The sequence below is a fragment of the Ipomoea nil genome, unplaced genomic scaffold (assembly GCF_001879475.1).
Source record: "Ipomoea nil cultivar Tokyo-kokei standard unplaced genomic scaffold, Asagao_1.1 scaffold2704, whole genome shotgun sequence".
NCBI classification, from domain to species: domain Eukaryota; kingdom Viridiplantae; phylum Streptophyta; class Magnoliopsida; order Solanales; family Convolvulaceae; genus Ipomoea; species Ipomoea nil.
Genome location: NW_017619132.1, coordinates 2285444 through 2306384, shown reverse-complemented (window position 1 = coordinate 2306384; position 20941 = coordinate 2285444). Strand labels below are relative to the sequence as shown.

General features: G+C 39.1%; 3 protein-coding genes across 4 annotated transcripts; 2 read left to right on the top strand and 1 right to left on the bottom strand.

The window, feature by feature from the left end:
• Positions 1 to 749: 749 nt before the first annotated feature.
• LOC109155667 lies at positions 750 to 1223 on the top strand. Its single transcript, XM_019303289.1, has one exon. The coding sequence runs from the start codon at positions 750 to 752 to the stop codon at positions 1221 to 1223; it is 474 nt and encodes a 157-aa protein (XP_019158834.1).
• A 6325-nt stretch (positions 1224 to 7548) lies between these two features.
• Positions 7549 to 11505, top strand: LOC109156111 (receptor-like protein kinase HSL1). Of its 2 annotated transcripts, XM_019303944.1 has the most exons (4): positions 7561 to 7839; positions 7870 to 8236; positions 8661 to 10834; positions 10956 to 11505. In XM_019303944.1, exons 1-4 carry the CDS (start codon positions 7788 to 7790, stop codon positions 11345 to 11347), a joined length of 2985 nt encoding a protein of 994 aa, XP_019159489.1. In that variant the 5' UTR covers positions 7561 to 7787; the 3' UTR covers positions 11348 to 11505. The 2 variants fall into 2 exon arrangements, with proteins under 2 accessions (XP_019159488.1, XP_019159489.1); XM_019303943.1 differs by having other exon boundaries at positions 7549 to 8236.
• A 3375-nt stretch (positions 11506 to 14880) lies between these two features.
• On the bottom strand, positions 14881 to 18458 carry LOC109156112 (zinc finger protein NUTCRACKER-like). The gene is made up of 4 exons (XM_019303945.1): positions 18139 to 18458; positions 17882 to 18020; positions 17075 to 17471; positions 14881 to 15919 (listed from the first exon to the last, which is right to left on the bottom strand). Exons 2-4 carry the CDS (start codon positions 17988 to 17990, stop codon positions 15016 to 15018), a joined length of 1410 nt encoding a protein of 469 aa, XP_019159490.1. The 5' UTR covers positions 17991 to 18020; positions 18139 to 18458; the 3' UTR covers positions 14881 to 15015.
• Between the last annotated feature and the right edge of the window lie 2483 nt (positions 18459 to 20941).

The following is a 20941-nucleotide window of genomic DNA, read 5'->3' as shown; positions in this document are numbered from 1 at the left end:
TTAAAAATATTCAAACCAATAATCTATTGAGTTCAATCAAAATCTAAAACATTATATAGAGTTTAATTCATAATTTTGATAATGTAAATAATGTCTAACTTTAAAGTGTAAGCAAATAAATTATTTCTCTCTAGGGTTTGCTAGAGTTTTCTCCTCCCCTAGGGTTTGCTAGGTTTCCGACGGTTTCCTACGTTTTTTCCGGTGATCATCACTGTTTGGCGACGCTAATGAGTACGCTGAGTTGGAACTGCCGTGGCTTGGGTAATCCACGGACAGTTCGAGAGGTGGTGGACATGGTGTCCAAAAAGCAACCCGACTTTGTATTTCTAATAGAAACTAAGGTAGCGCGAGATCATGCTGAGCGTCTTCGTGTTACGATCGGTTTCGAAGGCTTATTTTATGTTGACAATGATGGTTTGAGTGGTGGATTAGCGTTATTGTGGAAGAAGAATAATACGGCGAGACTCCTTAGTTACTCAAGAAACTACGTTGATATTGAGGTAACTATGACAGGTAATCCGGCCTGGAGAATGACGTGTTACTATGGTTATTCGGACCGTAATAGGCGTGCTGAATCATGGGATTTGTTGAGAATGTTGGCGGCAAAATCGAATCTCCCGTGGGTGGTGGTGGGGGATTTTAATGATTTGCTATACCAGTATGAGAAGAGAGGGGGAAATCCACATCCGAATAGCCTTCTTCGAGGTTTTGGGGAGACGATTGAGGATTGTGGATTGGCCCAGTTGCCAATGATTGGATACCCATATACCTGGGAGAAGGGGAAAGGGACTGCAAACTGGATTGAGGAGAGACTTGATAAGGTCCTAGTAACGAACGAGTGGCGCAATATAATTCCCCATGTAAAGGTTATGAATTTGAGAACCAGGAAGTCAGATCATTCAGCCATTTTTTTCACAGTTCAGGAGGAGGTAGGGAGGGATGGGGTTAGAAGAAGGGGTTTTAGGTTTGAGATGACATGGTTATATGATGAGGGATGTAGGGGTGTGGTAGAGCAGGCGTGGCAGGAAGGGAGAGGGCAGGGTTTACAGGGTTGTGTTCAATACTGTGGAAACCGGTTAACACGATGGGGTGGGGATCGGTTCCATAAGTATGGGAAACAGATTGTGCAGCTGAAACGGGATCAACAACGTTTGAGAGGATGCAGAAGTGGGGCACTTTCTGAATCGAAAACAGTGTGGATTGAGGGGCTGGGGTGCACTTAAGCTGGATATGGCTAAGGCGTATGATCGAATGGAGTGGCCTTCTCTCCGTAATATGATGATGGCATTGGGTTTCCATGATAGATGGGTTGATTTGATTATGAAATGTGTGACCACAGTCTCCTATAGTATTCTGATAAATGGCTCAAGGAGTGACCCAATAATACCCACGCGTGGTTTGAGACAGGGAGACCCGCTATCCCCATATTTGTTTATTATCTGTGCAGAGGGACTCTCGTTGTTACTACAACAGGCTAACAGAGCGGGATTAATTCATGGATGTAGGGTAGCAAGAGGTGCCCCTCAGATTTCTCATTTGTTTTTTGCGGACGATAGCCTTTTATTCTTTAAGGCTAATGTGGAAGAGGCTAATGAGATAAAGAAATGTCTGACTGTATATGAGGATCTATCAGGACAGGTGGTTAACTACCACAAGTCGAGTATTTGTTATAGCAGGAATACGAGTAATGTGGATAGGGAAAGTGTGGCCCAAGTTTTGGGGGTGGAGCAGGCACCAAACTTTGGCAAGTATTTGGGTCTACCTTCGTTTGTGGGTAGGAATAAAAAGGCAGCTTTTGCATATATTGAGGATAAAATACGCCAAAGAATTGGGTCGTGGAATAAAAGGCTATTGTCTCAGGCAGGGAAAGAAATACTGTTGAAAAGTGTGGCACAATCTATGCCTACCTTCTCAATGAGTGTTTTTTTGCTACCTATATCAGTATGCACGGCTATAGAAAGAACGATGAATAGATATTGGTGGGGTTCTGGGACGGACAACCGAGTTCACTGGAAGGCTTGGGACAAGCTATGTGTTCCTAAGAAGTATGGTGGATTGGGTTTTAAGGACCTACGTGCATTTAATCTAGCTATGTTGGGGAAACAGGCATGGCGAATGCTCACTAAGCCTGATTCCTTAGTAGCTCGTGTTTACAAAAGCCGATATTTTCCCAGGGATACTTTCTTTGATGCGCAGGTAGGAAATAATCCCAGTTTTTGTTGGCGGAGTATAATGGGATCAAAGAGCATAATTTGTAGTGGGGTCAGACGAAGAATTGGGAATGGGGAAACTACATCTATATGGACCCATCCATGGTTACTGGATGACCAGGACCCTATGATACAAACAGAGATGCCTATACAGTTACGAGAGGCCAGAGTAGTGGGGCTAATAGATCAACAAACTGGTACATGGGATAATGAAATTTTATCAGATTTATTTCAACCTACGGATGTCGAGAGAATTATGAGAGTACCTGTATCCCGGGATTATAATGATGCATGGTATTGGTACGGGGACCCGAGAGGATTATATTCTGTGAAAAGCGGGTACAGACGATTGGTGGGAGATTATGAGAATAATCAAGGCCCCTTTACTAATTGGTTAGCTTTATGGAGACTAAAAATTCCACCAAAGTGGAAAATGTTCCTCTGGAGAGCTATTTGTGATATTTTGCCTACAACTACGAACTTGCTTTTAAAGAGGGTGGAGGTGAACCCATATTGTGCTATGTGTGGGATATCACATGAGAATACAATGCATGCATTAGTCTTGTGTGATTTTGCAAGAAACATTTGGGATCAATCCAACCTTACAATCCCCAATATTGTCACGGATATTTTTCATGTTTGGTTTGGGGAACTTCTAAATATTTTAGATTCTGATGGAATGTTATATGCAGCATCAATTCTATACAATATTTGGAAAGCTCGAAATGGTGCAGTTTGGGAGGCGTTTTTACCACGCCCGGGGTCCCTACTCAGAGCCGCAGCGGCAGCCAAGACCGCATGGACTCAGTCCCGCCCAGCCGTGGCTGCCACTGCCACTGCTACTCTGCCGACAGAAAACCGCCACGCTGCCCAGGCGAGTCCCACCGCCGGCCGCGGTGCTGCCGACGCCGCCGGATCCTCTGTGCCGCCAGTGAGAAGATGCAGGGTCGATGCGGGATATCTACACGAGACAGGGAATGCAACTGTAGGGGCCGTTTTATTAGATGGAGATGGAGCCTATATCTCGGCACTAACCGCGCCGCTACCGGCCTGTACGTCACCACTTATGGCTGAGGCTTTGGCGTGTAAGGAAGTTTTATCATGGCTAAAGGATCGAGGTGAACAGAATATTGAGATCTACACGGATTGTTTGACACTACAACGCTACCTTAAATCATCAACCACTGCGTTTCGCTCTTACGTTGGCTATGCCATTGATAGCTGCAGGCAAATTGCCGTTTATTTTCACTCATGTTCTTTTAATTATATTTCTAGATCGGACAATTATTTAGCTCATGCTTTAGCCACTACGGCTTATCAGCAACCTGATACTATGTACTGGGATACTCACCCACCAGACATTATTTCAGCATTTTTCTAATGAAGCACCGCAGAAAATTTTCAAAAAAAAAAAAAAAAAAAGTAGAAAAGATAGAAGATAGTGATAAATAAAATAAGATGATAATGAATTTAATCATAGTAATGTGGTTATAGTGACATATAGCTAAATAAAAGATAGATGATTCTGTTTTTAAGTGTGTTTCAGTTTTTCAGAAATTATCATAAATTATTTTCAGTTTTCAAAATGAAAAACTGTGTTAGTAAACATGTTTTCTGTTTTCTATTTTCCAATTTCTAGAAATTTTTAAAAATTTTCAGTTAGTAAACGCTCCCTTAGCATTTGACAAATTTTTTGATATCCCAAATAACTAAATGAAAAGAGGAGTCCCCCTTAGCTTTGCCGTCTTGCCGATACCGTGAGGCTTGAACCACCTGCAATGAATTGTCTTCACTATCTTGTATTCTTTGAGGTTTAGTAAGTCAATTGGTTGGTTGTATTTATTTATTTTGTTGGATCAAGTGAGAAAAATAGAAAAGGAAAACGAAAAAAGAGAAGCAAGGTGGTCGTCAATTGGCAATAGCCTAATACGCCTAGTGGACATGCGAAAGTCATGCGCATGTAAAATAGGATTGAAGCAGAAAATCAATTCTTTTTATCTCTTCCGCTGCAAATGTCATGCGATAGTCATTATTTAGAAATTCTCATAAGCCTTCGTATTTTTTTTTTTTTAATACTATTGACTCTGACCTCTCATTCAGCTACTATACCACAAAGTCATTGGCATAAGTGTTGGTATTAGTTATTCTTAATCAATGGTTTACATAATGGACTATATTTACTTCTTAACTATTGAAAATTTGATAGATTCAATTATTTATGAGTTAATACCCAAAATAGTCCCTCGACTATGTCGTAATTACCAATTTGGTCCTCAACTATCATTCTTACCCAATTAAGTCCTCAACTATACAATTTTTACCCAATTTAGTCTTTTGTCAATTTGACTGTTTGTTGACTGTCAAAAGTGAAAATAAAGTTGAAATTTTAGAAGTTTTCTCCTTCCTCCTCATTTAGCAGCGCAAACCATGTAGCAATAAGCTCCGGTTGGGTTCTAAACCTGTCAGTATCGAAGTAGTGGTTATGCATCGGATAGCCCATGAATTTGATTTCCAACGATTTTTTGACGATCGAAATCCGATCGGAGTGTATTGCTGCATGGTTTGGCGCTGCTAAATGGAGAGGAAGGAGAAATCTTGTAAAATTATAATTTTATCGCGACTTTTGACAGTCAACAAACAGTCAAATTAATACAGAGGACTAAATTGGGTAAGAATTGTATAGTTGAGGACTAAATTGGGTAAGAATTGTATAGTTGAGGACTTAATTGAGTAAAAGTTACATAGTTGAAGACTTAATTGGATAAGAATGGTAGTTGAGGACCAAATTGGTAATTATGGCATAGTCGAGGGACCATTTTGGATATTAACTCATTATTTATTATCAAATTCGTTGTTTGACTTTCAAGTACTCATTTTGTGATGTTTGGGTATTTGATGAAACTGTTGTCCGTTATTCTAAAGCAATCAAAATTTCCAAATTAAGAGTTGAAATTAGACTCCATAGTTAATAAGAAATCTATTTTTTTTTAGTACTAATCATAAGAAATCTATTTAATTATCCCTTTATACCATAAGTGAAGTAAAATTAATTCTACTCTTTATTTAGAATATAATTTTGATTGTTTTGAACTAACGGATATATGTTACAATCAATATATGAAAATTATAACCGTGGAAAGTTTTATAAGTAAGTTTTAAATTTAAACTTTAATGGCACTTTTTCCCCCTGAGTTATATACCTATAGCATTTTTTCCCCCTAAATTATTGAAGTGGCTGTTTTTCCCCCTGAAATGTTAAATGGACATATTTACCCTTAAACTAAATATTAAATTTATTTTTTTTTTCCAACAAATTATGACCATAATTTGGTTCAAACTAAACAAACACCATAGCAACCAAATCGAAATATTCCAATTACAATTTAGAATCAAAATTCGATATTTAAGAGTTTATTAAAATCGTGAACCGGAACGGATGGTTCATGTTCCGAACTGAAAAAATAAAATACATTTATTGTTGAATTTAGACTATTTTAAAATAAAAAATAAAATTTTAAAATAAAGACGGTTCAAAATCGCGAATCAGATCCGGAACCGCCGGTTCACGGTTCAAAATTCAATTTTTTTGATACATAATTTTAATAAATTGATATTTAAATATTGGGTTCTAGATCTGAATTATAACCGTAAACTATTAATTCGATTGCTTTAGTATTCGGTTCAATTCAAACCGAACCGTGGTCCTCCCTACGTATACGCAATAATTTGTTGGAGTAATAAAATAAATAAAATGTTTACTTTAAGGGTATAAATGTCAATTTAATATATTAGGGGGAAAAGTCACCACTTTTAGAATAATTGAGGGGGCTAATGTGCTTACCTAAATAATTGAGGGGGAAAAAGTGCTATAAGTATATAACTCAGGGGTAAAAAGTGTCATTTTCCCTTAAAAAAATTATATTATTGCCTTTTGAGCTTATATATTTAAAAAATTACTTTATGGTCAATTTTATTATCAATTTCTTGAAAAAGGTAATATGTAATAATTTACGGGTCAAATAAGTACTAAAATTGTTCACTTAAACGATACCACATTCTCTATCAAATTTATGTCATAACATTCATGTGACACTATTTAATTAATTTTTTTTTAAAAAATAATTATTAAACAATTTCACTTTGTAAGAGTTATATAACCACATTGTAAAATATAATGAATATTAAGAGGTATATTTGTAAGGAAAAATAAAAAATTTAATGAAATGACGCCCGTTTTAATATGTCTCTCAATTATAACTATGATGTAAAATTTACCCATTAATTATTCATAAATTTTAAATGAAGTTGGAAATTTAATCCCGCGTGAAGGTTTTGTTAAAAACCATATCATTTCAATTTGTCATTTCGATTGTTACGATTTAAGAAACTAAATTTAGCACCAGTGAGAGAAAGATTAAACATGCACCAAAGTCACAACTAATAGACTAAAAACGTTATTTCTCATTCTATTGACTTTTTAATAATTTTAATCAGTTCATGAAATAGTAAAGAAATTAATAATAACTTAAGCATGAAGCATGTTTCAAGTACGTAAGTACGTTACAAAATCTTTACTTGTATACAAACATAGAAATTCTTTATGATTTTATATCTGATCTTCTTATAATTATACTATATATGTTTAATTTCATTGAACATTTAATTATCTAGTTACGCAATGGTCAATAACTTAATTAACTACAGTAGTACATACTAATATAGAAATTCATATTACTTTTAATTAAATTCGTTTTTGTATTTCTAATATTCCATACTGAGAATACTTGGACCCGTTCTAAAAGTAAAATCGAGTACGAGAAACGTGATTCTAACATCTTTTGAGTAAAATCTGTTACACAGAGTTTTCCTATCCAATGCACATCCTCCAACAAATTAAAATGACTATGACTAGCCTGTACGAGTTTAACTTAATGATTTAGTAGACAATATTTGAGAGAAGAGATCGATGTTTGAATCTCGATTGTCACATTATAAGGGATATGTTCAAAATAGCCATTTGACACGGTTGGTTGAGTCATTAAGTTATCATGATTTGCCCTCATGGGCTTAGCTCAATGGTTCAATGGACAGTATTTGAAAGAAAAGACTAAGGTTCAAACCTCGGTGGCGGCAGTGTGGAAATTGTATCCAAAGTGAGTAGATTCTGCACCCGCATTTGGTACTGTCTCCTGAACCATTGAGTCAGAGTGAGAAGTTATTATGATTTATATCTTTCCAAATACCGGGACGTGGGCCCACCTTTTGGAGAAAAAATGTGTAGGACCAAAACTTTCCCATTATATTAAAGAGCAATATTCTTTATTTCTTCTTTGAAATATTACACTTCCCCACAACACACATTTTTCTTCCCTCCACCATTGCCGTTACGGTGCCCCCCTACCCCCAACCCTCACTACCCCTATAAGTCCCAAACTCAACCCATTTCACAGAGAAAACAACACAGCAGCTTCTGTTTCAAATTCATGGCTGTATACCTATATATATACATGTAAGAACAAGAAGAAGCAGTAAAAGAACGGTAGACGAAAACGCTGTGCATGAACGAAAGCCGCCGCCATGCAAATGACGCTTTCAAGCTCACCTTTTCTCTTCTTCTTCTTCTTCCTCTTTGGTTTTGGGGCTCTTCGTCTTCCCTTCGCTGTTACCGCGTTGAATCAAGAAGGGCTTTACCTCCAAAGGCTGAAGCTTTCGCTGTGTGATCCCAACGGCGCGTTTTCTTCCTGGTCTGAACGTGATCTCTCCCCGTGTAATTGGACCGGAATCGGCTGCGACGACGGCGGCTCCGTCGTCTCCGTCGCCATCTCCGGCGCCAATCTGGAGGGCCCCTTCCCGGATGTCCTCTGTAGCCTCCCCTCTCTTTCGTATCTCAACCTCTCCAACAATAACATAAACTCTTCGCTTCCGGTTTCCATTTCCAAATGCCGGAGTCTCACCCATCTCGACCTGTCGGAGAATCTCCTCGGCGGCCCCATTCCTCCCACCATCGCCGACCTTCTTTATCTCAGGTATTTTCCGCAGAAAGCTCTTTATGCATTTTTAGTTTCTTATTTCAGTGGGGAACCACTAAAGACCAACTTTTAGCTTTTCCAAGAAGCGGAATTTATCGGAATTGCTTTTGGTCACGGGTGAAATTCCTAATTACTATTCGAGAATGTGTTCTAAGGAAATTTTATTTTGTGAATTAAATCAAGTGTTAATTTTGATCGAGTATTGAAATAATGAAATTGCTTTCTGTTACAACGATTGTCTGTGTTGTTAGTGGTCCGCCATTGGTGAGTGATGTCATCAAAATCTCTGAACAAAAAAAGATTTTAGTATCATATCATGGTCTGGTCTGGTTTACATTAATTTCTGCTAATTATTATGAAGCGGAGTTTAAAGTTTCGGCCATGATTGAAAAATGATGTGAGCACTTGTGATTATTTGCAGGCATCTTGACTTGAGTAACTGCTATTTTTCCGGGGATATTCCGGCGAGTTTTGGAAGATTCCGGGCACTGGAGAAACTTGATTTAACTGACAACGTGCTGACCGGTGGAATTCCGGCCGTTCTGGGTAACAACATAACGAGTTTGAAGTGGATTGCACTCGCTTACAACCCATTTACCCCGAGTCGACTCCCTTCCGAACTCGGGAACCTGATAAATCTTGAATATCTATGGCTTGGCGGGTGTCATTTTGTCGGACCGATTCCCGAGAGCATTGGGAAGCTGAGTCGACTCACTAATTTCGACGTGTCGAACAACCAACTCACCGGGCCAATACCGAGTTCGATTACCCAGATGAAGAGCGTCGTCCAGATTGAGCTCTTCAACAACTCGCTCACCGGAGAATTGCCGGCGGCGGGGTGGTCTAACATGACCGCGTTGCGGCGGTTTGACGCGTCCATGAACGCCTTAACCGGGACGATTCCGACCGAGTTATGCGAGTTGCCGCTCGAGTCACTGAACCTGTTCCAGAATCAACTCGAGGGTTTAATTCCAGAGAGCATAGCGAATTCCCCAAATCTGCTCGAGCTGAAACTGTTCCAAAATCGACTCGTTGGGTCAATCCCCAGCCAACTCGGGGCGAACTCGTGGCTGGGATTACTGGATGTATCTTTCAACAATTTATCCGGGATAATCCCGGAAAGGCTGTGTGACCATGGTGCCTTAAACGAGCTTATTCTGTTAAACAACTCTTTTTCCGGCCGTATTCCGGCGGTTCTTGGCCGGTGTCGGAGTTTAACCAGGGTCCGGCTTCGCTCAAACAGACTATTCGGGGAAATCCCCGCCGGGTTTTTCAGTTTGCCCCGAGTTTACCTGTTAGACTTGTACGACAATGGGTTTTCTGGAAATATTTCAAGAACAATATCTGCTGCGAAAGCTCTGTCTAATCTTGAAATTTCCAGAAACAAATTTTCAGGCTCAATTCCCAGAGAAATTGGGATGGTAGTGACCTTAGTCCAATTCCGGGCTAGTGGGAATGAACTTGAGGGAGAAATCCCAGGAACAATGGTGAACTTGAGGCAGTTGGGGACAGTTGATCTTAGTAACAACAAGCTCTCAGGGGAAATTCCCAAAGGAATTCAATCAATGAAGCAGTTAAGTGAGCTTAGTTTGGCTAACAATGGGTTATCTGGTGAAATCCCAGATGAAATTGGGAGCTTGCCAGTACTGAATTACCTTGACCTTTCTGGGAATTCCTTTTCTGGGAATATCCCATTGAGTCTGCAGAATCTCAAGCTTAATACTTTTAACTTGTCGTATAATCAACTTTCTGGCGAAATCCCTCCACTGTTTGAGAAGGGTGTGTACTCGGACAGCTTTCTGGGAAATCCAGGTTTATGTGATAACCATGGGAATGGTTTGTGTTCTGCTAAAGGTGAAGGGAGACATGAAAAAGGGTATTTGTGGTTACTGAGAACCATTTATGTATTGGCTGGCATTGTTTTTCTTGTTGGGGTTATCTGTTTCATATGGAAGTACAAGAAATTCAAGAAAATGAAGCAAGGAGTGGCCTTATCGAAGTGGACATCTTTCCACAAGTTCGGGTTCAGTGAATTCGAGATTCTTGATTGCCTGGACGAGGCGAATGTGATTGGGAATGGAGCCTCGGGGAAAGTCTACAAGGCGACGCTGAGCAACGGGGAGACGGTTGCAGTGAAGAAGCTGAGGGAAAGAGCACACAAGGATAACGAAGGCTATGGTGATTCTGAGAAAGACGAGTTTGATATCGAGGTCGAAACTCTGGGGAGAATCAGGCACAAGAACATTGTGAGGCTATGGTGCTGCTGTGATGCCGGGGACTGCAAGCTCTTGGTTTACGAGTACATGCCGAATGGCAGCCTGGGCGATTTGCTGCACAGCTGCAAAGGCGGCTCGCTCGACTGGCCTGCCCGGTTCAAGATCGCTTGTGATGCAGCCGAGGGCCTCTCCTATCTGCACCATGACTGCGTGCCGCCTATTGTCCACCGGGATGTCAAGTCCAACAACATTCTGTTGAATGAGCATTTCGGTGCGAAAATCTCGGATTTTGGAGTGGCAAAGGTTGTCCAAAGAACCAACAAAGGTTATGCCGAGTCCATGTCTGTCATTGCCGGTTCTTATGGCTACATTGCCCCAGGTATCCTTAATGTTGGTTTAATGGTTTTGAACTTTTTAGTTAAGACAGAACACGTTTTTGAACTATTAGTTGAGACAGAACACATGTTTCAGTTGTTTGAAACTTATCGTTTTGGTTGCAGAATATGCATACACTTTACATGTGAACGAGAAGAGCGATATATACAGTTTCGGGGTGGTGATGCTGGAGCTAGTGACAGGGAGAAGGCCCGTGGATCCCGAGTTTGGTGAGAAAGATCTGGCAAGCTGGGCATGTTCAACAGTGGACAAGAAAGGAGTTGATGAGGTGATTGATCCCAGGTTGGATTCCAGTTTCAGGGAACATATATGCAAGGTTCTTGATATTGCTCTCCTCTGCATTAGCCATACTCCGGTTAACCGGCCGTCAATGCGTCGTGTGGTTAAACTGCTCCAAGAATCCGATGGGAATTTCAGCCCAATGACAGGGAAGAAATTAGACACAAAACTCTCTGTTGAGGATCTCTCAGAAATGGCACAAGTCATCAAAGTGTAAAGCTTTAGGGAACAAGCTAAGCTAAGCAGTATGTAGAAGCAATCCATTCTATCTTATTTTGGTTTTCAATGGTTAGGCAGTACCTCATGGTTTCACTCATGAATGTGAGACTAAGTGTATGAAATTCTAATCCTTTTACAAAAATTATATGTTGTCCATTGCTATTTGTCTCAACTTGAACTTTCGTGATAATCTACTAATAGGGAATATACCCTCGGTCGCCTTAAGACTTGAGTTATTTCTCAATCTGTTCCGATCGGAGAGCAGAACCAGACTAACCCAACTTGAAGGATTACCGATTTTATGGCTTAAGGGGCCGCATGTCACACTTTTCGAAGATCGGTCTCGACCTACTTGTTCTGCCGAGATCTCGAGCGTAAATACTTAACACCCGAACTAAGCCCTGCGGGTAAATAGCATTGCATATATATTATTACACGTGCTCGTTCCTCATTCGCCGACCTAGCTGATTCCCAAGTGCTGGCGCACGTGCTGGTCCCTCGAATTCTCAATAAGTACCCCGTGACGTGACGGAAGAAGGGACTTTTTGACACCTTCCCTATAGCCACAATTAGCTCGGGGACCTCCGGTCTCACGCCTAATCCCGAGCTTGACTCCTTAAACCAACGATCAAACCTCATAAGGATCCTTAACCCGGTCCGGTCTTATACTTTATACGTATTCGTAGTAACTCCGATAATTTACTACATCATCTACAATGAGTTGCTCTCAAGTTCCGTATTTTCTCCCAACTCATGTAATTCATGAGTAAAACTTGTGACAATCCCGATTCTTATTTCCTTGTACATCCTAAAAAACTCCGCTGGCTGTAATCTCCCCGGTTGACCCTTAGCACTATACGAGATTCGAACCCGAGTTTTCTAGCTAGTAGTTACTAACAACTCTTGAAAGATTTTGAAGATAGGGTACAAGTTTGTTTAAGATTGTGCAGAATTGAATGAATTAATGCCGTATGTTATGGGTGATGGATAGGCTATGGTCGTTGTCGAGTGCCGACCCCTATTCACTCCACCGGGGCCTCAATCTTGAGCTGTCACTCTCTAGACAAAACCCACAACCTCCTAAGTGCATGTTGGTGAACGTGTAGCTAAACGTGGACCACAGGGCCTCAGTATTTGACTGCATAGGCAATTCTCCATCTTAGCATTTATTTCATTTCATAATCACATTCCGACTTCACCGAATTATATCATATACATCATAAACTTACTTTTAAACTCATGAAAAAATAAATTGAACCAATTTAACTTCAGAACTTAACATCAAACTGTACATTTTTGCGCACTGGACAACTCAACTCAACCCAAACCTAAAATCCTAATCTTTGTGACAAGAATTGAACCCACTTCTATACATCGAAACTCAACACCAAACTGTATACTTCTATACATAAAGAGATCGACGTAAACCTAGACCTTTAATGATCGTGATACTAATTGAATCTGATTTACACCTCTTTAAGTTTTAAATGAGACTTTTAATCAAGTAGACGTTTGAGGGCTCCATCTTTGCATTTATTGATGATAGTGCAGAGAACTTTGATCAACTACTCTACCATAGGTTTCTTCATCTTTGCCGATTATCAAAGACGATGTTGCATTCTTGCCTTGGGGCGTCACATCATCACTATTAGGTAGGCATGCGCATTGAGCTTAGGTCACTGATATTTAGAGGCAGAAAAGTGATAAGACTAAAGTAGTTAAAGGAATAGGGGTGAGGAGAATGCATCTTCCAATCAAATGGCTTTGAAAATTTGGTATTTTGAATGATGGATTGTTACAATTGCTTTAACCATAGTTTCTGCATAGGACCTTTTGAAGGGTAGTTAGAGTTATTGGTCTCCCAAACACAGTTTCGATGATTGGTTGATTTACATCAATATCAAAATCAAATTATCTCATGATTCACAAATCTACATATATGAAGTTCTAACAAGGGACCAATGATGTAATGGATAATGGAAATATTTTGGTAATGATGTGAATAATTATGGATGTTGAATGGTTGATAGTGTAAATACTATTGGGTATACGTGTTTTGATGTAGGTAATTCGATTGTCTTTATACAATTGCGTATTGGTTCGATTGTCAACTAATCCCGAGCATATAATAATTGCATAGAATGAGCCAAGAAGTCCCTCCCTCTGACATTTAATGTGATATTTATAGGAGAGTAGAAAGAACACATGTTGGAAGCTCGCCATGTGCGACACGTGTTGCTCATGCACAGGGACAGGTCGGAGGCTCTGCTACTTCCTAGCTTCATGCATGTGTATTAAGGTTCTTGACGCCTCCGTTCTTGCCACGATCGGATTTGACTAAGGGGAATGAAATCTTGTTTTCTAAGTGAAGAAGGTTCGGTGACTCGTCTCGACCTAAGATGGTCGAGGAGACCCCTAAGGCAGGAAGATATCGCCGCTATACTCAAGAATATAGTAAATTGGTTGTTAGATCGGGCATCTAGAGTCTCATATGCAACCCAAACTCGAACCAGTATTATATTTATCGAATAATGAAGGTGGGTAATATTAACCTCAACAAATAGCAATCGTTATACCGTGCACCACGGCGCACATAGCACTGTGCGTCCCGCGCTTCCCAAAACGATGTCGTTTTGTTAAGTTGTTAAAAAAAAAATCATCTGTTTCGAATGCACATAAACTCATAATAGAATACACATAAACTCATAAAAGAATACACATAATATAACATAATACATAATAGTATAATACACATAAACTTTTAACTGAATACACATAATGGGGTTTGGTTAACATAATACACATAAACTCTTAACTGAATACACATAAACTTTTAACTGAATACACATAATTGGATTTGGTTAACATAATACACATAAACTCTTAACTGAATACACATAAATTCATAACAAAATACACATAAACTTATAACTGAATATACATAATGAGATTTAGTCTGTTCAGATTGACAAAATGACGTCAAAAAGAAACGCGCGCGTTTTGTGTCTGGACGCATGCCGTGGTGCACGATACCAACAAATAGTATAATGGATGGGTCCGAAGTTATGCATATTGCAAAGATTTTGAAAGTGCGAGGAATGCATGATAAAACACGGATTGGAAAAGCCCACCAACATTTGCAGTTTGGGCTAGGCATGTTTCAAACCTCGCCATTAAATTGGGTTACAACAAGATTTCGGTTTATAAAATCAAATAATTATTTTTTTAATTTGGTAATATTAATCACCCAATTTAAATTTGTGTCACCAAATTAATTAACAAAAAATTTTCAATTAATTCAATTGGTTAATCACAATGAGACCAAACGGGCTTAGAGTGTCACTCTTACTTAAACGAAAACTCATCTTAAAATTCTTTAACATGATACACTCTTTATAAAGTTCAAACTCCTGACCTTATAAGTTATAGTATCCATTTAGAATAGTTAAATGAATTATATTATATAAAATATATGTCTTTTTAGCAAATATCTAGGTTAATTTGATAAAAAATCAATAACTGAAATTCTTCAAATTTTTAAAAAATAATAATTTGAACTAAACTAATTTTTGACCAACTATATATAAATTAACGTATTATGCGGTGCAGTAGGGTAGCTAGGCCTGGTTAACTTAAAAATCTCACATGAATATATACATGAACATATCATAACCATCCATTGAGTGATGAAGGGTGGCAGATGGACTGTATCCCAACCCCCAGGAAATCCCTAGTTTGTCCTCCTCCTGCGCCCTCCTCATTCTGTATGTGTCGACGCTTGGAAGGGTACATCTGGAAATGGCTCAAGCCTGGGATATCGTCCACTGAAGTTAACGTTGTTCCATATAATCCAAAGAGTTTGGAACTGTTATTGCTGTCCCCACGGTCATCTTGTCCACGAAAAGGCAAAATTCCGGTGATTTCAAAGTTCTCGTATTGTGATTCCACAGAATAGTGGAGGGGTAAATGGTCGTGACTGGGAGGTTTTTTTGGTGGGTTTTCTTGATCATCTTGAGCTTGATTAATGTTGTTGTTGTTGCGTTTTGATCCTAGGATTCCTAGGAATGATGGGTCGGTGGCGGTGGCTCCGATCTGGGCGGCCTTTTGCAGCAAAGCGGTGGCGGACATGTCCGCCGCCGTGGACGGTGGTTGATGGGGCTGAAGTTGGCTGCTAAACAACAACGGGACGCTCACTTCCTTCATGTTGTTTAGAGGGAGTGAAGCGTTATTCAAGATTTCGTCGCTATTCTTGATCGGAATAAGGTTGTCCCAATCCGTATATGTCACCGGTGGAGAATCCGATCTCTGAGCCTGACTCATCCATGGCGGAAGCCCGCCATGCCTCATCGGAATGTTGCCTTCCCCGTCGTCACTTCTCGGTGGCGGCTTGAAAATGGAGGAAAAATGTGACGCCGGCGGAGCTAGCGACGGCGCGCCAAGAAAATGATAGCTGATGTTACCCAGAACCGCCACGTTGTGCATATCAGATGCCACCGTCGCCGCCGTAACCCTCGCCGTCTCTTCCGCCAATGCGTCGCAAAACGCCCTGTGCGTTAAGAAGCTGTCCCTCCTGTTCAAACCCAGAACTCCATTAAATTAAAGCAGAGAATTATTGAACATTAAATCTTGATGACCTTCGACCCGTTCGGAAATTCCTAGACACATCTTTTTGATACCAACAACGAAAGTACAAATTGCGGCATTAAACCGTGTATATGTGCCGCCATTTTCAGTCAACAATAGCAGCTAAAAAGGAATAGCACTATACCATTGCTTATCTACCTCCAACAACATGAAGCTAGAAATTACCCTATGAAGATAAGGTCATAGAAATATTTTCACGATATATGAAAAAAGTCCAACTAAATTGTCACATTATGCTGAGTTCAATCATTGTATAATGGACCCCATGTTTATCTTACCATCTGAGCTAATTACATAAGGTTCATTTTTAGCATACTGAAAGTTCATTTTTAATTTGTTTAATGGTCTTTTTTAACGAACTTTCAGTATATTAAAAATAAATATTAATCAATAATCTATATGGACCATGATCAATAGTATAATTTGTTGTTAGGAGTTCAAACATCATATAGTGGTGATGGGGATTATTCCTTATCCGTCTACGCATTATATTTCGGTCAGATGTAGAGCCACTCCTTGAGGGGAGCCGACCCGACCATCGCCGACTTAATGCAAGTATCCTCCCGACCAAAGCTCATGCCAAGCTCAGGGTCAGGCGATTGGACTTAAGAGTAGTACGTAACAATCAATTCTACCCCGACCTGCTAGGTCGGGACCGGCCTACCAGCCTGGTTCTCATGACTAAGTGTAGGGCAACACGCCTAATGGAGTCAGGAATCTTTTACCACGTAGTCGAGCCCCCTTGTGCCTCGATCTGCACTTGTGCATCGACTTCACGTGTTGCGCATGCCGAGAGACTGGTGCTTGTTACCCATCTCTCCTATAAATACCACATTATTTGCGAGGAGGGGGACTGTTTGGCTATTTCTAGACGCTAAGGGTTAGCTCGGGAACCTTTGACCCATCAGAGCTCCACAACTTAAGCCAACAAGCAAATTAGGTAAAGGGACCGTAGACGGGACCGACCCTAGCATCGTATCTCTACTTAATACCGCCAATATATACTACATCGAGTGGATTTAAGGATTAAAACTTAAGGAAAAAAAAAATGTTTGTCTAAACTAAAAATTTAAACTGATACCTTGAAAAGATAGTTCCGCAATCACATCTATATTCCCTAGTGCCACAAGTCTTGGAATGGGCTTTCCAATCCGACTGCACGGCGTAGCGTTTAGAGCACTTGTCGCATTTCCACTTCTTCTCGCCGTGCTTCCGGCAGAAGTGCTTCTTTATTCCGGTGAGATCCCCGAGAGCCCGGGAAGGGTGGTGGTGGACGCAGCTCTTTTCCGGGCACACGTACACGCGCTTCCGCACCTCTTTGCTGCTTCTTTGCTTCAGCTTCCATGGCAGGTTGTGGCCTCTCCTGTGAAGCTGCAGATTCTGATCCCTCTGAAACCCTTTCCCACAGATTTCACACAAATACCTATTTGTCGCCATCAGAGTCTTTGGTGACAAGGCTATCACTTCAGCTTCAGGATCTGCCAAAACCCAATAATCAATATTCTTAACTGCTCCCATATTCTTTAAAACAGTCAGATTTGTTAGGATCAAACGTTTATAACTACACCAAAACCTATAACTAATACCTACAGTCACATTTTTAAGAGGTAAACTGTTAGACTTGACCCTTCAGACCTAGCGCAATAATACTCTACCTATCAATTATTGGTCTTAACCCTTTACTGACCTATGCCAAACAAGATTGTTTCCGATCCTAGCAAAAGGATTAAGTGTTGAAACTTATGTTTCACGAGATATAAGAGTTTTTAGAATATATTTTACACGAGTCAAGCTTGTAAAGCTGGAATACTATAAAGGGTTGCAGCATATATATATATATATATATATATATATATATATATATATATATATATATATATATATATACCTGGATTTCCTGGAAGATTTCTCTTCTTCTTAACAGGAGGATTGGATTCAGGGATTGGGTTTTCAACCAAACTGCAGTTGGAAGAGATTATTCCTTCTTCTTCTGTCATCTTCTTTCTGGGATTTTCTGGTTCTTTAGTCTGCAAGAAAACCCATCCAGTAGAACAGTGAGGATGATCAAACAAGAAACCAAACATAAACACCCAAAGTGAGAATTTTGAGGTATCAGTAAAAGAAAAGGAGAAAATTAAAAGATACCTTTTGATAAATAGGGTGGTGTCAACCTCAAGAACAAAGAGCGCAGCTGGCCGTGGGGAAGAAGACAATTAAGAGAAAGAAGAAGAGAATGGGCACTTAATAGTTCAGGTTCTTTAAGGACATAAATAACAAGGCAGGAAATGAAAGAAATATGAGATCAAGATCTCTCTCTCTCTCTCTCTCTCTCTCTATCTTTGTATCTGATGAGACGACAGAGACAGCCACATACATACATAAGCACGCACACATTCTCATATGTGTGCAGTCTTTTAACTGCTTGCTGTCGGATGGAAATAGAATATTAGAGATTCATGGGAGGCGGTGAAAAGTGAAAGTTGGAGTCATCCCAAGTGTATGTATGTAAGGCATAGCTAGCTTGGATGGATGGGCATGTTGTGTTATGGTGCATGATGACACCTATGGAGAAAGTTCGATAAATTGAGACTCCTTAACTTTCCCTTGGAATGATTATCCCATATATAATTCTTCATTTTGGCTTTTGATTTTATAATATTATTACTAGTTTCGAGATTTAACATGAACCATTACCTGTGACGACTAAAAGCAAGTCTTAAATTAAGATTCTTTTCCAACAGAACAATGCCTTAAAGATCGCATTCTAATTCTAAGATCCACATGAGACCACCTACCCCGACTCAGAAGCCTTATAAGTGGAGGAGGTGTGTAGCACTTTGCCGCTACAAGTAAAGTAGATTAGAGTTACGTTAATTACTTTTTTTTTTTAATCAGTCAACTAGATAAGTTAGGCTCTGTACACAAGTATTTGTTTTAGGCTTCTTGTATGTAAGTTGTTTTTTGTTCCATTCTTTCTTAATTTGATGATTAAATCTTAAGATGGAATAGTAAAGTACTAGTTAAATTGGTAATAATCATTTACTTCTCTCGAAATAGTCCCATTGTTTGAAGGGATGGAATGGATTTGTCTGATTGTAAACACTAATATATAAGCATTTTGTAAATCCTGAAGCAATAAAGTCACATCTTGAAGTTTACACATACATTTACTAAAACTTTAGGTAAAGTTGGGCAGATACGAACTTTCGAGTTTATGATGAAAACCTTTTTAAAAACAGTTGTTTAAATTAAAGGTTTAGTGTAAATTAAACTTAATCGGTTTAAAACTTATAAAAAAAAATGGTAAAGTATAAGATTATATGTTGCACATACTTGGATCATTTCCTTTTGGCTATAGACAATTCAAACAACTTTTGTATTATCAAAGACTAATGTAAAAAGCCATGCACGTGTTGCTAGTGTCAAACAATGGTAAAATCCAAACGATCCGACGAACTAACGTACAGCTAAAGGTGATAATTAAGCATCCTTATTATGACGACATAATTGACCATGCCACTCTTCACTTCATTTCATCCATGGTGCCCGGTTTGATTTAATTTGTCGGTGGCCGACGTATAGTATTCATCAATAATTGAAATGATATTATTGTACGTTAATTAATGAAATTAGATAAGCTTTGAGCGATGGGTGCATATATTACAGCAGAGATAAGCTAGGTATATATATAGTAGTTTGATTGTCGGTTGTTTCCTTGAATGGTAGGTGTTAAAACACCCACTTTATGGCTTTCTCTACGTGCTATCACTTTATCTTTAAAGGAATATAGTTTCTGTTGTGATGATGATAAACACTTTTGGTTATGCATGAATCAGAAGATCAGTTTGAGTTAGTTTTAGGTGACTGAATCTGTGTCGCCTTAGATTCAGATGATGAAGACGACACTGATTCCTTAAATCAAAGAAGAGGTAGAACTGGATTTTATAACCCAAAAATCTAAAATTTCTTACCACTGAAAATCATGGTTATAAAAATCGCCAGGTGCTCGCTCTTTGTATTTTTATCAAAGAAGAGGTAGAACTGGATTTTATAACCCAAAAATCTAAAATTTCTTACCACTGAAAATCATGGTTATAAAAATCGCCCGGTGCTCGCTCTTTGTATTTTTTTTTTAATCTTAAATTTGTATAAGAGACATGATAATTATACATGCACTTTCATTTTATACTCTTATTTTAATTTCTACTCCTTAATTAATAGGCGACATGCTTTGATTGCTTTATATAACTGTGCTCATGATTTGTATCCATTACTTTTTTGTTCGTACAACAAAATTTGAATGCTTAGTGGGAATAAAAGTTGAGAGTAGATTTTTGAGGTCGAAGTAGTATTTTTGGGTTAAAAGACAGGGAACTGACAAAGGCAGTGAATTTTTGGAAGTGTGGGTCATCTCACCACCTTTGCCGGGCTGACTTTTCCTGCAGGCAACCCTTAATCATAATCTAATGATGTTTTTCCTATGTTTTGTTTACAATATAATCTTTGGAGTTTAGCTGTTGAGCTTTCTTGACCCAAAGAATATTCTCTCCTTCCCCAACACTCTCTCTCACTGGCTTCAACTTTCGAGGTCCAGCTCTGATCTTCTTTAATTTAATATAATCACCCCTCTTTCCCCCTTAATCATTTATTAATATACCACTAGCTTGGATTAGCATTCTAAATCTAAATTTAGGGTTAAAAACAGTGGACTAATAATACTAGGTAGATAGGAATTGTTTAGGTTTGAAACCACATTCATGATGAAGCTTTGAAAGAGAGTTTGGAAAAAGTAAAATGCTGTCACCAAGGGTATGTTTGTATTGGTGTTTGTCTTTTGCCTTGAACATGGATGTAGTTTCTTACAATAGGAATCTAAACCTTTGAATTAGTGGGAACTAGTACATTCTAATCAATTATGATGTCATCAAATCACAAGGTATTTGACAAA